We start from the raw sequence: 15,402 nt of genomic DNA on the forward strand, positions 1-15,402 counted from the left end.
TCGGGGGTCCAGCCTCTAGGGTCACGCTGGCCAGCAGACTGGAGCAGGGTGGGTGGACCCAGGTGATGCCGGGCACCCGGAAACTGCACACTCACTTAGTGCCTGGTACCTGCCTCCAGGCCTGAGGCTAGTGGAGACAGAGTTCATCAGCCAGCCAGACAGGTGTCTGGGAGAGGGCCAAGCTCTGTGGGGTTGCACCAGGCTGGCTTTTTGGGACTCCAGGGACTTCACAGGGCTTCCCTGCTGCTACCCTCTGCAAAGACATGGCTTTTCCTCTTGGGGAAATGGGGTGATTTCAGTCCCTCCTGACCTTGGGGAGTTCCCAGCTCTCAACTCCAGGGAACCCACCCCTTGGGCGTTCTCTTGGAGCCCTGGGGGCAGGCAGCAATCAGGTTTTGTCTTGTTGGTGAAGATCTGGATGCTGTGATGTTTCCAGTTCTCAGAATATCCATGACCACATGAGGCCAGCTCCTCTGGGACTCCTGACGGAGATGGTGGTCCTGGGAATGTGTCCTTTCTCCAAGGGGTCATAGCCTGTGTCCTTGTTCATTCAGCTCTGCGGGTCATTGTGGGTCCTGGGAGCCAGGAGGGGCAGGCGTGCTGGGCACGCCACGGCCGGGCTGCCTCGATGTCACGGTCACAGCCTTTGCGGAAGGTCCTCGCGATCCCTTCCTGCCAGGGCAGGGGCCTTCTCCCACTGGCAGGCTGGGTGCCTGGGCTCCAGGGCAGGAAGATCCCCCTCTGCCCTGCCCCACTGGTGGAAGCACGACCCTGCAGCCCCTTGTCTGGCCGTCAGGTCAGATCAGCACCCCACAGTGAGCAGACACGTGGGGAGTCCTTTTCCTTCTCTGGGAGCCATCAGGCCTTTGGAGGGCCTTCTTCCTGGGGTCACTGCTGTTCATGAGTGATATCCTGCCGGCGGCTTATCCTGCCTCTTCTCCCCCCAGGATCATGCGGCCAGATGATGCCAACGTGGCTGGCAATGTGCACGGAGGGACCGTCCTGAAGATGATCGAGGAAGCAGGAGCCATCATCAGCACCCGGCACTGCAACAGCCAGAATGGGGTAGGCGTCTGGGGACCCTCCGCCAGCCTGGCCAGGTCTCTGGGAGATTGAGGCAGTCCCCTCCAGCCCTGTTGTACTCTGTGGGTTCGGGGCAGGAGTCTGGGTGGAGCCTGGGCCTGGGCCCTGCCCCTCCCTCTTCCCTGGGCCTTGGGGGCTTCCAGAAGCCCTGGCCCTGGACCAGGGACCCCTTGGATTGGCACTTGGTTTGGGGCTCATTGAAGAGAGGCTGGTAACCCCCAGAAACTAAACTGAGAGACACCTTTTCAGCCCCTTCCCTGCGTGTGGGGAAAGTTGTGGCTTCCTGAGTCTGAGAGGCCCCAGCACCTCAGAGCCTGTGTGGGCAGCAGTTAATCCTGGGTGTCACACTGCCTGCACCCAGATCTGTCCCCTGCTCGACCCACCCTGGGTCCACTGGCAAGTCTGGGGCTCTTCCCTTGGTGGCTCCTGGGCTGCAGGGCCTGCAGGCCTGCACCAGCTCCTGCCATGGTGCCTGCTCTCCGCCTGCCGCCCAGACAGAGCCAGACTTGCAGCTTTAGGGCTTCAGGGCAGCTGCCGGGCATGCAGCTTGTCAGGTCCTGCCTGGCCCCCAGCCCCGTGGGGTCCTGACATTCTCTGAAGCCCGCCCTCAGGATCCTGTGGGCCTCGGCCAGCCACCTGCCATGTCCCTGTCCTCCGATTCCACACTCGTGTGGACTGTGTTCATGGGTGTGCACCACTGTGAGGGTGCACTGTAAGGGTGCATGTGTGCAGAATGAACCAGGTTGGGGTAAGTGTGGGGGGTGGACGTGGGCCTGGGGGCCTCAGTGTGGGGAGGAGTGGGGTGAGGTTGCGTAGGACCCTGCTGTGAGGGAGGGGCTCTCTTGCCTGCGGAGAGTTTAGATTGATTCAGCGCCCTTGAAGTTCTGGGGCTAACCCGTCACATTCAGAGAGCGCCCCCTGGTGGCCGTGAGGAAGACAGGCCTGGACCTGAAGGTCCGGGGCCGAGGCGGGTGCCGAGCCCCTGAGAGAGACGGTGGGGGTCCAAGCCAGGCCTGGCAGGAGAGGCTGGCCGTAGAAAAGAAAAAGCCCCAGGACTGGGAGTGAGGAGTATGGGCTCGGGAGGCTGTGTGTTGTTCAGTCGCTCAGTTGTGTCTGACTCTTTGCGACCCCATGGACCACACCACACCAGGCTTCCCTGTCCTTCACCATCTGCCGAAGCTTGCTCAAACTTGGGTCCATTGAGTTGATAATGCCATCCAACCATCTCATTCTCTGTCACCCCTTCTCCTGCCATCAATCTTTTCCAGCATCAGGGTCTCTTCCAGTGACTTGGCTCTTCGCATCAAGTGGCCAGAGTATTGGAGCTTCAGCTTCAACATCAGTCCTTCCAGTGAATATTCAGGATTGATTTCCTTTAGAATTGACTGGTTTGATCTCCTTGCTGTCCAAAGGATTCTCAAGAGTCTTCTCCAGCACCACAGTTCAAAAGCATCAGTTCCTTGGTACACAGCCTTCTTTATGGTCCAACTCTCACATATAACTACTGGAAAAATCATAGCTTTGACTAGATGGACCTTTGTCAGCAAAGTGATATCTCTGCTTTTTAATATGCTGTCTAGGTTTGTTATAGCTTTTCTTCCAAGGAGCAAGCGACTTTTAATTTCATGGCTGGAGTCACTGTCCGCAGTGTTTTTAGAGCCCAAGAAAATAAAGTCTGTCATTATTTCCAGTTTTTCCCCATCTGCTTGCCATGAAGTGATGGGACCGGATGCCATGATCTTCATCTTTTGAATGTTGAGTTTTGAGTCAGCTTTTTCACTCTCCTTTTTCACCTTTATCAAGAGGCTCTTTATATCCTCTTTGGCTTTCTGTCATTAAGGTGATGTCATCTGCATATCTGAGGTTATTGATATTTCTTCCGGCAATCTTGATTGCAGCTTGTGCTTCATCCAGTATGGCATCTTGCATGATGTACTCTGCATATAAGTTAAATAAGCAGGGTGACAATATACTGCCTTGACGTACTCCTTTCCCAGTTTGGAACCAGTCCATTGTTCCATGTCCTGTTCTAACTGTTGCTTCTTGACCTGCATACAGGGTTTCTTAGGAGATGGTCTGGTAATCTCATCTCTTTAAGAACTTTCCCGAGTTTGTTGTGATCTACACAGTCAGAGGCTTTAGCATAGTCAGTGAAGCAGAAGTAGATGTTTTTCTGTAACTCTCTTGCTTTTTCTGTGATCCAGTGGATGTTGGCAATTTGATCTCTGGTTCCTCTGCCTTTTCTAAATCCAGCTTATATACCTGGAATTCTCAGTTCACGTACTGTTGAAGCCTAGCTTGAAGGATTTTGAGCATTATCTTGCTAGCATATAAAATGAATGCAATTGTGTGGTAGTTTGGATATTTTTAGGCATTGTCCTTTGGGATAGGGATGAATACTGACCTTCTCCAGTTCTGTGGCCACTGCTGAGTTTTCCAAATTTGCTGGCATATTGAATGCAGCACTTTCACAGCATCATCTTTTAGAATTTGAAATAGCTCAGCTGGAATTTGATCATCTCCCCTAACTTTGTTTATAGTAATGTTTCATAAGGCCCATTTTGACTCCATACTCCAAGATATCTGGCTCTAGGTGAGTGACCATACCTTCATGGTTTTCCGGGTCAGTAAGACCTTTTTTGTACTGTTCTTTGTATTCCTGCCACCTTTTCTTAATCTTTTCTGCTTCTGTTAGGTCCTCACTGTTTCTGTCTTTTATTGTGCCCATCCTTGTGTGAAATGTTACCTTGGTATCTCTAATTTTCTTGAGGAGACCTCTGGTCTTTCCCATTCTGTTGTTTTCCTCTCTTTCTTTGCATTGTTCACATAGGAAGGCTTCTCTTATTTCTCCTTGCTATTCTTTGGAACTCTGCATTCACATGGATATACCTTTCCCTTTTTCATTTGTCTTTTGCTTCTCTTCTTTTCTCAACTATTTGTAAGGCCTCCTCAGACAACCATTCTGCCTTTTTGCATTTCTTTTTCTTGGGGATGGTTTTGGTCGCCACCTCCTGTATGACCTCTTATGAACCTCTGTCCATAGGTCTTAAGGTACTCTATCAGATCTAATCCTTTTAATCTATTTGTCACTTCCACTGTATAATTGTAAGGGATTTGACTTAGATCAATCCTGAATAGTCTAGTGGCTTTCCCTACTTTCTTCAATTAAGTCGAATTTTGCCATAAGGAGGTCATGATCTGAGCCACAGTCAGCTCCCAGTCTTTTTTTTTGCTGACTGTATAGAGCGTCTCCATCTTCAGCTGCAAAGAGTATAATCAGTCTGATTTTGGTATTGACTGTCTGTTGATGTCCAAGTGTAGAGTTGTCTCTTGTGTTGTTGGAAGAGGGTGTTTGCTCTAACCAGTGCGTTCTTTGGCAAAACTTTGTTAGCCTTTGCCCTGCTTCATTTTGTACTCCAACGCCAGACTTGCCTGTTACTCTGGGTATCTCTTGACTTCTTACTTTTACATTCCAGTCCCCTATAATGAAAAGGACATCTTTTTTTTGGTGTTAGTTCTAGAAGATTTTGTAGGTCTTCATAGCAGCCTCTTGCAGGCAGAGCTTGGAGAATTCCAGAAGGGGCCCTGAGGCTGTGCCTTCATTCTTGCCTGGCTCTCTTAGCACCTGCCTTTCCCACTTCGTGCCAGCGAGTGGTGCTGTAGCCCCACAAATGTACTCAGGGCTGGAAGCCCAGCAATTGCCTCAGGTTGTTTCAGCCTCAGGGGTGATGTGACTGTGGGCGGGTGAGGGGGGGGTGGGGTGGGGGTGGAAGGACAGGTCCCCCCTTGAATCAGAGGGTGAACCCACATGCTGTGCTTCCCTGCACAGCCCCTGCTGCATCGCCGCTCTGGGGCCTGACTCCAGGACCTTTATAGGAACAGACTCCTGCCTGTCTGAGGCTCTCCTGGGGAGGGGTGGACATGGAGGTCCCTGGCTTCCCTCCCAAGAGGCTTGTTCTGTGGGTTTGGGGCAGGCTGGGGAATTGGCTTGTTCGCCAGGTATCAGACGAGTTCTCACACAGGTGGGAGAGCTGTACTTTGCTGCCGTAGGTGGTGGCAGGTGGCCAGTGGGAAGGGTGCAGACACACCAGGGCTCGAACTGACTATCACCTGCAAGCCTGACGTCTCCAGCCCCCACAGGAGGGTGTGGTGAGGACCAGCTGCCAAAGTGAAACCCAGAACTGGCACAGGACCCACAGTCCCTCAGGAGCTGCCCACCCAGCCCAGGGGTACCCGTGCTAGCACGCCCAGTGTCCTCAAAAAGCCGGCTGATTTCTTGATTCTGATACAAAGTCGTGAAAGTGCTGGGTGCTGTGATTGGCAGTGAAGATCAAACATAAGACTATCTTTAGTGTCATTTGGTTAATGTAGATTGAAAAGGAAGCTTATTTCATGATATATGAAGAACTATTACAACTCAACAGCAAAAAATAAACAACCCATTTAAAAAATGGGCAGAGGAACTGAATAGACATTTTTCCAGTGAAGACGTGCAGATGGCCAGCAGGCGTGTGAAGAGATGCTCACCATCAGTAGTCGTCAGGGAAATGCAGATCAGAAACACAAGATGTCAGAAACACGCCTGCCTGAGTGGCTGTCATCAGAAAGACAACAGATAGAAAGTCTTGGTGAAGATGTGGAGATAAAGGGATCCTGTTGGTAGGAACGTAAGCTGGTCTTGCCCTTGCGGAAAAGAGCATAGAGGTTTAAACTGATGGGCTTCCCAGGTAGTGCTAGTGGTAAAGAACCCGTCTGCCAATGCAGGATATGTAAGAGATGTGGGTTTGATTCCTGGGTTGGGAAAATCCTCTGGAGAAGGGAATGGCAACTCCAACATCCTTGCCTGGAAGATCCCATGGACAGAGGAGCTTGGTGGACTACAGTCTGTGGGGTTGCAAAGAGTCAGACATGACTGAAGCGACTTAGCACACACAGACACATGATCCAGCTATTCCACTTCTGAATATTTATCCAAAGAAAATGCAAACACTAATTAGAAGTGGTATCTGCATCCCCTTGTTCATGGCAGCGTTATTTGCAGTAGCTGAGACCTAAGACAATCTAAGTGTCCACTGATGGATAATAGGTAAAGAAATTGTGGGGAATTCTGTGGTAGTCCAGTGGTTAAGACTCTGCAGTTTCACTGCCGAGGGCCCAGGTTTGATCCCTAGTTGGGCAACTAAGATCCTGCAAGCTGCACAACTCAACTGAAAAAAAAGAAAGAAGTTGTGGTGTGTATATATGTACACTGTGGAATGTTACACATAAAGAAAGATGAACTCTTGCCATTTGCAACAACATGGATGACCACGAGGGTGTTAGCTAAGTGAAATAAGTCAGATGGAAAAAGACGGATACCTTGTGATTCACTCAGAGGTGGAATATAAAAAAGAAAGAAACAAAAAATACATGAACAAACCAAACACAAGCATGTAGATACAGAGGACAGAGAACTGGTTACTAGAGAGAGGAAGGGGTGAAGTAGAGGGGGCCAGGAGCAAGGTGGGTGAAGGGATCTATGCTTAGTGATGGATGGAAGCTGTATTCTTGGTGGTGAGCTCGCTGTAGGGTGTGGAGAAGTAGAAACAGAACGTGGTACACATGAAACTCATGCAGTGTTATAAATCAGTGCGTGTGTGCATGCTGTCGTGTCTGACTCTTTGTGACCCTGTGGACTGCAGCCTGCCAGGTGCCTCTGTCCCTGGGGTTCTCCAGGCAAGAGTGCTGGAGTTGACTGCCATGTCCTCCAAGGGATCTTCCTGACCCAGGGATTGAACCCATGTTTCTTGCCTCTCCTGCATTGGCAGGTGGATTCTTTACCACTTCACCATGTGGGAAGCCCTATAAACCAATGCTCCCTCAGTAAAAACTGACCCTAAAAAAACTTGATTTTCAGGAGTCCTCTGGCGTCCAGTGGTTAAAACTTTCCAACACGCTTTCTTTTGTATATACGTATATGTGTATATATGTATATATTTGACTGCACCAGGTCTTAGTTGTGGCGCTCAGGATCTTTAGCTGTGGTATGTGAACTCTTAGTTGCAACATGTGAAATCTAGTTGCCTGACCAGGAATCAAACTCAGGCCCTCTGTGTTGGGAGCTTGGAGTCTTAGCCACAAGACCACCAGGCAAGTCCCAAGACTCCTTGCTTTCATTGCCAAGAGCCTTGAGGAACTAAGATCCCACAAACTGTATGCTGCATGTTGAGGCAAAAAAAAACAAAAAACACCTGATTTTCAGTGCTGGTGTGGAGAGGTGCTGGGGCCAGGCAAGCACTCTGCCTGTTGAGAGGCACTGTGGGAACACTTGGTGAGGTGTTTGTTTGCTTCTCCCCAGAAAACCATCCCCAGGACCGAAAATGATTTAAATAAAAGAAAGCTCCTCACAGGGTTATTCATAATAAGAAACAATTGAGGTTGACCCAAATCTAACAACAGAAGAATGTTCTGTTTAGCCATTAAAAAAATACCCTTGCGTGGATATCCTCCAGTGGAGTATTGTGAAATGGCAGCCGTAGAAAGTATTGAGAAAAGGAAGGAGGAAGTGAGTCCCTCATTTTCATGAAGCGTGAGCTCCCAGGGATTCCCCTCGTGGCTGGGGACATAAGCCTTCTTGTTCCTTTTGAATCATGAAAATGGGTTGTATGTTTAAAGGAAAAAGAACATTTTTTAAAAAGAGATGTGATTGCTAAGAGCTTGTCGTAACATGGGCAGGTTATTTTTCTTCCTGTTGAGTGAAAAAAGCAGATTGTGAAAGTGGATATTTAGCATATACACAGCTAGGTGAGATTATATATGACAACTATAGGTGAGTATAAGTGACAATTATGCATGACTATGAGTGTCAACCATATACCTCAAACTGCACAATGAGGAGCCAGGCAGACAAGTGAACCAGTAAAACCCGTATTCTTGGGACAAAAGCCTGGAAAGAAAGATCCCAAAGTAGAAGGCGTGGTTGTCTCTCGATGGGAGGGGTGAATTTTCCCTGCTCTACTTTTCTGTACTTCCCAAGTTTTCCATAATGAGTATGTATTCCTTTTTTCACTTTCCATTATGCGAGCAATACGTATCCTTTTTTAGAAAAGTCAGGAAAGAGAAGTTGCTTGGAACCCCACCACCCAGGATCACCTGTATCAACAGCTTTGCCCTGTTGCCCCCCAGGCAGTGCTTCATCTCCTGGTTTTGCATTTAAGTGTGTGTGCTGACAGTAACTTGCTCTACTTTATTCTTTATTTAAAAAAACTTTTGTTTCTTTGGTCATGCCACGCAGCATGGGAGGTCTTAGTTCCCTGACCAGGGGATTGAACCCATGCCCCCTGCAGCAGAAGCGTGGAGTCCTAACCCCTGGACTGCGAGGCAAGTCCCATGACTTGCTTTACTGTACCCATGGGGAAAAAAACCAAAGGTCGTTCTAGGGGACGATGTCCAGGGTGGGGCCTTGGGATGACTGACCCGCCTCTGGTCTTTGCAGGAGCGCTGCGTGGCTGCGCTGGCCCGGGTGGAGCGCACGGACTTTCTGTCGCCCATGTGCATTGGCGAGGTGGCACATGTCAGCGCGGAGATCACCTACACCTCCAAGCACTCGGTCGAAGTGCAGGTGCATGTGATGTCCGAGAACATCCTCACAGGTAACGTCCGCGTGCAGCAACGGTGGCCTTGGGGCAGGCGCAGCGGCCGTGGCTCCTGGCTCATCCTGACACTGTCTGTGATGACCTCCCTGCATTCCTGCCTCCTCCTGTGGGCAGTGACGTCTGCCTCCTCGCTCTGCAGATGGGAAGTCGGGGCACGGGTGTAGTTTAGGCAATGAGCCCGGTGTGTGGTCCCCCTCCCTCTGCCTTCCTGGGGTAGGGGCTGGCAGCCAGCTGGTCTGGGCAGAGGGCTGGCAGTGGGCTGGGAGGGCACCAGCGACCCTCCAGCCCTGCTAATGTACCCCCAGTCCCCCCGCCGGAGGGCACTTGGAGCGCGCTGGCCGGGCCCTTGCTCTGCACCCCGGGGGCCCCTGCAAGCCAGGCTGTGGGCTGGTGCTCACTGGATGAACCTTTGACTCGGGTTTGATCTGAATAGTCTCTTCCTCAGAGTGGTAACCATGGAAACCCTTTTTCCTGCCCCCACTGGGCGCTGCAGGGGAGTGTGGCTCCCGTTTAGTCACTGCTTTTTATAACCGAGATGCTCATGAGGCCGGCAGCCCCTTGGTGCCCTGGCTGCCCCGCTCCTCATCCCAGCCCGCCCGGTGTCCCGCCAGGGGAGAGGCCCTGCCGGCTCTAGAGGAGGGAGCTGCCTAGGTCCTTGCCCTTCCTCCAACACCCCGTTCTCAGCCATGGCTGCCTGCGGAGTGCTGTGCTCAGAGATCTTCATGGGGCTCCAGGCTTCTCCCCCACACAGGCCAGGCGCTCAGTTCCCCATCTAGAACATTCGATGACCGCAGCAGGCCCAGCCGCCGCATGGTGAATGGTGCAGCTGAGGCAGAGCCTGGGGCGGGGGAGCAGTCAGCTGGCTTGTGCCCCGTGTCCTGATCTGTGGCCTGAGCTCTGTTCGGGGCAGCTCCAGCATCAGAGACCTTGGATGCTGGTCTCAGGCAGTGGCACAGAAAGGGGTCCTCCGACCCTGACTTCCCACATGGGCTAGCAGCCCACCATCTGCCTCCCCCACGCCCGCTCCCACCACAGTGACCCAGTCCTGCTCTCCTGGCCTGAGATGGGAGTGGAGCCTCCCTGCTCAGGACCCAAGGGAGGAAATGACTGGCTGCACTCTCTGCTTCTCTTGAAATTCACACTTAGTTGATAGTGTTTTCAGCAGTTCTGGTTTTGTTCACCGCAATTTTCTGGTGTCTCAAAACAGGGTAGGGGCCTGCTTTACAGATTCCCGTCATCCAGGCCCCCTTTCTGGACATCAGAGGCTTCGGCCAGGGAGGAAGCCCGTGAACAGAATGGCATCAGACTGAGCGGGGACCAGAGGCAGGGGACAGGGGGCCTCTTGGGCCTTCAGACTGGAGCTCACCTCTGCTATGTGGCAGGGATCCTGGGATCTTGGCTTCTCTCACCAGAGGTGGTTCTCAAGGGGACAGACTTGGTTGTCACAGTCAGAGTGATGCTGCCGACTGCCTGGCGACCAGCCCGGGTGTCTGCAGAAGGAGGCTGAGGGGACTGGTGCTGGACTGACGATGTCTGAGAGGAGTGGGCATGTCCCCTGCCCCTGCAGCTTCCGTTGGCTCATGATGGACAGGGACTCAGTCACTGATGAATGAAGGAAGGGAGGAAGGAAGGACTGGATGAGTTGCTCCTGTGCTGAGAGAAAGCCAGCAGGGGGCGCTGTCTAGAAGGACGTGCTCCTGCCCGCTTTCTTCTTTCTTCGCAGGACCCTCCCTCTGTGGGCAGGAGTGGGCAGTGCTCACCCAGTGCCCGTGATAGCGACATGAAACCCCCTACTTCGTGGTCAGGATGCTCTCCACCCTCCCCCCTACAACATACACACACACACAGTCCCCAGCTGCCCTGGCTGTGAAGGGCGGGCACATAGAGCCTAAGCTGCCCCGAGGATAGCAGCGGCTGTGAGGAGCACGGCCTCCCAGGACAGCGGGCAGGCTGTGGGCATGTGAGGGGGACAGAGGCCCAGCAGAGGAGGGACCGGCCAGCACTGCCCAGCCTTTGGACACGGGGGAGGGCCGAGGCCGAGGGAGAAACCTGAGGCTGGGTCATGGGGTGGATGTGGACACTTGGAGCCCTGGGGCTGCGTCTTCTCTCCACGGCTTGGTCGCCTTGCCCACCTTGCCCACGAGCCCCTGCTGCAGGTCTGGGTGCCCCCCTCCCCCCCTTGATCTCACATCTGGTACCCCTCTGGGTCTTGGCACCACGTCTGTATCTGTGGCATCCTCTCTCCATCTTTCTCTGTTTGGGTCTGTATGAGTCTCTCTTATCCTGGGACCCCGTGTCTCAAGGTCTTCTTGCCTTGATGTGTCTCTGCCTGCGTGTCCACTGGGATGTGAGGGCAGGCTGTGTGGCTGCCTGGTTCAGAACAGGGCTGCCCGGAGGTGCTTTGAACATGGCCAGGTGGGGAGACCAGGCTGGGTGGACAAACAGGCAATGAGCCTGAGCAAGGAGGCTGCTCACGTGCCATCTCCGTATTTCACAACCCCTGGAGGCAGGGCCCCCGTTCTGTGCATCCCCCTCACTCGGGGCTGCGCCGCCTTCAAGAGGCAGCCAGGCGAGCACGCGCCCAAGGCAGACAACCAGCAAACCTTTGCTCATTCATCTCTGGCAACTGTCAAAATATTAAGCTCACTGGGATGTGATTGCTGCGAAGCGCTCCAGAAAATGGCTGGGAGCCTCAGAATTTCAGGATAGATGTTTTCAGTGCTGTCGTTGTCTTTTGGTGGTTTTATTGAATGATAGAGAAAGCACAGTTCGAGTGTTTTGCCTCATTTGCTCCATGGTGTTCGTTTGGGTTTGGAGGAGGGCCACTCGGAGTTTCCATGGAAACGGGCCATCAGGCCGGCTCTAGCTGAGTAGGACAGGAAATCTTTACTCCCCAGAGCAGGTTGTCAGAATCACTCTCCGTCATAGAGCAGTGAAGATATTCTTCCATGTTGTTTGCCTGTGGTCCTGGTGGTACTGTGGAAACGTCCTGGTGGGCCTTGCCCTCTCTCTTACCGACCTGCCGGGTCTTGGCCTGGACCTTTGATCTAGTTTAAGGAAGAAAACAGAAGTCCCAGGATCGCCTTGGGGGGCAGGTCAGAGGAACTGTAGGAAGCATTTAGGGCCAGGCCCCCAGGCTGCTTCCTCTGCTCTATGTACTCTCTGTCCTGAAGTTCTGTTCTCTGCTGCATGGAATCTTGCACGTCAAAGAGGCAACTTTTAACAGGCATCCTCGCAAACATTAATACTTTCCTGAAATTATGGGGTCTGGGAGGCTTCGAGCTTCTCTATGAACCTAGGCAAGCCCCTTGACTTCTCTGGGCCTCAGTCTCCTCCTGCACAAGTGAAGGGTGTGGACCCAGGAATCCCTGGGCTCTCTTGGCCCGTGATGTTCAACCCAGACAGGTCACCGCCCTGGGCGCCCCACTCTGCCGTGAGGCCAGGCTCGGTGCCCAGAGACGGTACTGTTTCTTGCTGTTCACCCCAGAGCCGAAGCCAGCAGCCCACAGTGCGCTCTCAGCCCCCATTTGGGAGCATCTGGAGTGAGGCTGAGTCCTGCCAACTGTGCCTGGTGTGGTCCCCCCACCACCGGGAAGGGGGCCTGGAGGGGGGCGGGCGGTACTCTGACTGTGTCCCACGGCCCCACCTCCACGACCCTCAGCCTGATGTCCACAAGCTGCCTCCTGCCCACCCAGAGCTCTTCTCGGGGACCTTTAGGCCAGTGGCTGGGTCCCTCAGAGGACGATCCTGTTCTGGGTGTCGTGATGTCCAGTTCCTCAGCAGGGCCTTCTCCCATGAGATCCGTCAGCCGGGATCTCTCGGTGGAGATGGGGCCCAGCCTGGCTTTGTCCTGCTTTTCCCTGGGGGGAGGCCGAGGCCAGTCTGCCCGCCTCCCCTACCCCAGCCCTCACCTCCTCCTCCCTCTGGAGGCTCCTTGGAGGCCTGCCTGGAGTCGGCGCCCTCCAGTTGTGGGCCTTCTGAGTTAGAAAGCCCTAGAAAGCCGACAGGCCCCCCCCAGCTTAGACCAGAAGATCTGAAGTCTTCCCAGCAGCCTCTGTGGGGCAGCATGCTGGGGCAGGGGCTCCCCACCTGAGGTCCACACTTCCCCCTAGTCTGTGCCCACACTTGCACCTAGAGGCTGAAGGAGGCCTGGGGGTAGAGGCCAAAGGTGGCGCTGGCCCTGCCTGCCGCCCTGCCGGCTCCCAGGCTATCCCTCACATGTCTTTCTTCTTTGAAGGTACCAAAAAGCTGACCAATAAGGCCACCCTGTGGTACGTGCCCCTGTCGCTGAAGAATGTGGACAAGGTCCTGGAGGTGCCTCCGGTTGTGGTAAGGAGACCCTGCCCACTTTTCCCAGGCAGGGGGCGAGGGGGCCAAGTCTTAGGAGAGTGGGAGGCATGGGGGAGGGACGTCCCTTCATGCAGAGAAGGCCAGAGCGGCTGGCCTGGGCCCCGCAGATACCAGACCCCTCTTGGAGGGCCCTGGTCAGAGGCAAGATGGGCAATAGGACTGTGCAGGTGACCAGTCTAGGGGAGACCACAGTCCTGGGGAGACAGGCTGAGACAGCTCTGTTTCAGCCCCGCTCTCTCTCCTGCCGTGTCCACTTCCTTCCTTGGTTTCTCTTGTTTGGGTTTTTCTCTGGACAGTCACGTCTGTACATGAAGAGACTTCGTCGTGTTCATGCCCAGGTGCCCCACTGCAGGCAGGCTCGGGGGGCAGGCATTCCGAGGGGGAGATTAGGCTGATAAAGGGGTTTAACTCCTCCCCTCACCGCGCCCCACCCCTCCTCCTGTGGTCCCCCCATCCCTGGATGTTCCGAGGACATCTGTGACCCGCTCTCCCTGGCGGCCAGGCGCTCTGCTCTCACCCCTGCAATGACGAGCTGTTCTCAGAGAGGCCTGGGCCTGGCTTGGCCGTGTCTGCCCCTGCAGGGAGTGTTTTTCTGTGGCTGAGATGTCCAGAGAAGAAACTTCTAAGAAACAGTAAAGTGGGGACCCAGGCAGTTAGGGACTGTATCACACTCATGGAGGAGCACTCCCTAGTCTCCTCCTCCTTGCTCCCCCACCACAGGCCCCTTCCACTCTGTCGTGTCCCCCCACCGCCCACAGGCCTAGGGCAGTCGGGGCTTGCTCCCTGTCCCCTGGGGGGTGCTCCCAGCCCGTAGCTCATGTCTGACCAGCACGCTGCCTGCCCCTGTGAAGGCGGTCAAGGCCCTGGGGAGTTGGGGGAGGGCCACTCAGCTTCTGGGCTCCAACTGCCCTTAAGTCTAGACTTTTAAACAGCATTCCTGGTGACAGGCATCCTCTCCACATGGACCGGGAAGGGTGCTCAGACCTTGGTCTGCATCCGGTTGGTGGTTCTGGGTTTGGTACTGTGAGGGCAGGGTGGTGGTGTCTGCAGCTCCGGGCCGCCTGTCCTTCCACACGCGAGGAGAGGGCAGGTGCTCTGGCCAGACTCCCTCATGTCCCATCTGTTTGAGTTTCCCAGGAGCCCCTGTGACACAGCCTGGGGGCTCAAACCACAGTTCATTCTCCCAGCTCTGAGGCCAGAAGTGCAGAATTACAGTGCCGGCTGGGCTGCCCTCCTGCTGGAGGCTCTAAGCCAGGGGTGATCCTTCCCGTGTCATCTAGTTCCAGGCATTCCAGACATTCCTTGACCTGTGATCGCATCCCTCCAGCCTCTGCCTATGCGGTTTCCGTGTGTGTGTGTGTGCGCACGCACGAGTGCACGTGTCTTAACTAATTATTCCTGCACAGACCCTAGTTCCCAGAAAGGTCACATGCTAAGTCCCAGGTGGACAGGGATTCTGACAGGCTGCTGTTTAAGCCAGAACACTGGCCTTCAGTCCAGCCCACCTCTCTCTCTCCCTCCCTGCCCGTACCACCTACCCCCCCACCCCCTGCCCACCGCATTCTTCCTGGAGCTGCTCTCTCTGTTGCTGACCATTTTGTCATTTTCAAGCAGCACTGACTGAGGGGTTTTAAGACCCAAGAAGCAGGTGTGAGTCTGAGGCTCAGTGACTATCTTTTTAGAAAATACAAGTGTGCTTATCCTCACTTTCATCTTTCCCACTAAGCACTTGATGTTAAATTAGCCACATCTCATATAAACACTCAAACACAATTATTTAACTTTTAGATTTAGTTTTCAGATGCTACACAGTTTTAGAAGTCTCCAGCAGGCCTTATCTCTGGCTTCAGTAGCCATGTGATATGTCTTCAGGGGTTGCTGCTGAAGGAGGATTCCTGGGCCAGGCACGTCAGCTTTTGCTTCCTTCTGGCTCCTAGAGGCGGGGAGTGGGGTGGGCCTGGCTGCTGAGAGCTGGTGGGTTTTTAGCCAGCAGGGGAGGGGCAGGGAGCATCGGGCTCTGCTGGCTCCTGTCCGTCTCCCCATGGGGACAGGGCAGCTCTGCACATCACCCCTCTCGTCCCCCGCTCTCCCTCCCACATCCTGGTGGGGCCCCCTGGTCGCTTTCCCATTCCCTTTGTTTAGCCGGGTTTGATGAGACATAAATATCAACTCTGCCCATGTTGTAGGGGGTGTTGGAAGCGTTCCACTGGGTGCAGAGACAGCTCCAGATGGGAGAAGCTGTGTGATTACAGCTGCAGCCATTGCTAATATTTGCGTTTTCTTCCCCTGCTAACACGTGCTAGGCCCACGTACACGCCTTCGCTTGACTTCACAT

At 53.9% G+C, this 15,402-nt stretch overlaps 1 protein-coding gene across 5 annotated transcripts in view; it reads left to right on the forward strand.

Annotated features, from left to right (window-relative positions):
* Window positions 1-15,402, forward strand: part of ACOT7 (acyl-CoA thioesterase 7) — a 100,067-nt gene that overhangs the window by 40,393 nt on the left and 44,272 nt on the right. For all 5 annotated transcript variants that reach the window (XM_065936848.1, XM_065936846.1, XM_065936850.1 and 2 more), the window contains exons 2-4: window positions 948-1,065; window positions 8,558-8,714; window positions 12,955-13,046. In XM_065936848.1, coding sequence (XP_065792920.1) covers window positions 948-1,065; window positions 8,558-8,714; window positions 12,955-13,046 — 367 coding nt within the window. The remainder of the gene's footprint in view (window positions 1-947; window positions 1,066-8,557; window positions 8,715-12,954; window positions 13,047-15,402) is intronic.

This window comes from Muntiacus reevesi, chromosome 5, assembly GCF_963930625.1.
Source record: "Muntiacus reevesi chromosome 5, mMunRee1.1, whole genome shotgun sequence".
Lineage (NCBI taxonomy): Eukaryota > Metazoa > Chordata > Mammalia > Artiodactyla > Cervidae > Muntiacus > Muntiacus reevesi.